At 45.2% G+C, this 1,552-nt stretch overlaps 1 protein-coding gene across 1 annotated transcript; it reads right to left on the reverse strand.

Moving 5' to 3' along the window:
• Positions 1-572: 572 nt before the first annotated feature.
• Positions 573-1,333, reverse strand: LOC130967770 (uncharacterized). The gene has a single exon (XM_057892775.1). The coding sequence runs from the start codon at positions 1,238-1,240 to the stop codon at positions 848-850; it is 393 nt and encodes a 130-aa protein (XP_057748758.1). The 5' UTR covers positions 1,241-1,333; the 3' UTR covers positions 573-847.
• Between the last annotated feature and the right edge of the window lie 219 nt (positions 1,334-1,552).

Here is a 1,552-nt window from a genome sequence, read left to right on the forward strand (position 1 = left end):
AAAAGCGCCTCCAACAAGCATGGAACATAACCAGAGCTCCAGGAGACAGACTTAACCAATTAACTGTAATAACAGTTAGGCATTAGCAAACATAATCGAAACGTGAAAAGAAAAACCTGTTGGGTACTCAGTCACGCAATGATCATACTAACACTATCTATTCTTGGGGACTGGGGAACTGAGGAAGGTTCAAGTTCATGAAGCATGAAGCATTCAAATGAGCTTGGAATCTCTAAATATTAAATTGGGAAACATCAATAACTTCCAACAAAGTACTAATAAATTATCTGCAATCCCCGCCCAGAGAGTTTTAAAAAATGTTGATCTCATCAGCACTTATAACCAACACCAGAATCACGAGATACTATCACAGACTAGGCACAACATTGGCAAGCCATCTTCCTAAACTAACATTCCATTGCAGCAACTACATCCCGTTAAGCAAGCACTTCCGTAATCACGCAAAATCAAGTTTCCAAATCTATGATGTACAGAGATATAGGTACCAATTACTGCGTGACTTGTCCCCCTCGAATATAAATGTTCCCCAAACAATACAATACACAATAATAGATTGAAAATGCAAGAATCCCAAAATGGAACCCTATAATTATGACTTCTGAATCACGTCGTGTAAATTCAACATTGACTCAATAACCGTCAATTTCTTTTAACTAAAGAACGGATACAACTTGTTCCTAGCAGTAGCACACTTCAACAACATCGACGACGAAAAAAAAAAAGGAAAAAAAATGTTCAATTATATAACTGGAACCGAAAACTGAAAAGAGACAGAGACAAAATTATAAGTAGGGATCGGGGAAAACCTAGGGAAAAAGAGAGAAGCTCAATCGCGATTCTTCAAGCGCTCAACGCGCTGGTTCAACTGCTCGATCTTGACGACGAGGTTGGTGACGGAATAGAGAAGCCAGTAGAAGAGGAGCGCGGAGGCGATGAGGAGGGCGTTGCGCTGACTCTTCATGATGGACTTCTGGTGGCGGAGGTGCTCCGTGGGAGTGCACGAATCTCCCTCGCAGGAAGGCCTTGTCTCGTACTTCCAGTAAATGTCCATTAACAGGAAGAGGCAGAATGGAACAACGGAGAGGAACGGTTTGAGGAGGTTGCGGGTGACGGCGATGAGACCCCTGCGGAGGCCGTCGAGGCCGGGGATGGTAAGGAGGAGGACCATGATTGCCTCTGCGGCAGCAGCGTAGCCTAGCACAACCCACTCGAGCGCCATCGGTGTCAGATCTGTGGTTTCGGTTGCGGGGATTTGAGTGAACGAATACTCGTTTTCTTCGATGACAAGTAGCTTTTCTTCTTCTTCTTTATTTTGTGGGCCTCGCTAAATCAGGGGGCTTTTATACACACACAGGGATATAACCATCATGCGACACGTGCTGTACACGTGACACTCCAAGAGTGAAGAGTTTTTTTTTTTTTTTTGGGGGGTCAGGATTCAGACCCACAGACGGACCCAAACCGCCGAAGAACCGGAGCCCCAACCCTGAGACCCGACCTTCGATCTCGCTGGCGTTGCTCGAACCCGACG

Source organism: Arachis stenosperma, chromosome 3, assembly GCF_014773155.1.
Source record: "Arachis stenosperma cultivar V10309 chromosome 3, arast.V10309.gnm1.PFL2, whole genome shotgun sequence".
NCBI lineage: Eukaryota > Viridiplantae > Streptophyta > Magnoliopsida > Fabales > Fabaceae > Arachis > Arachis stenosperma.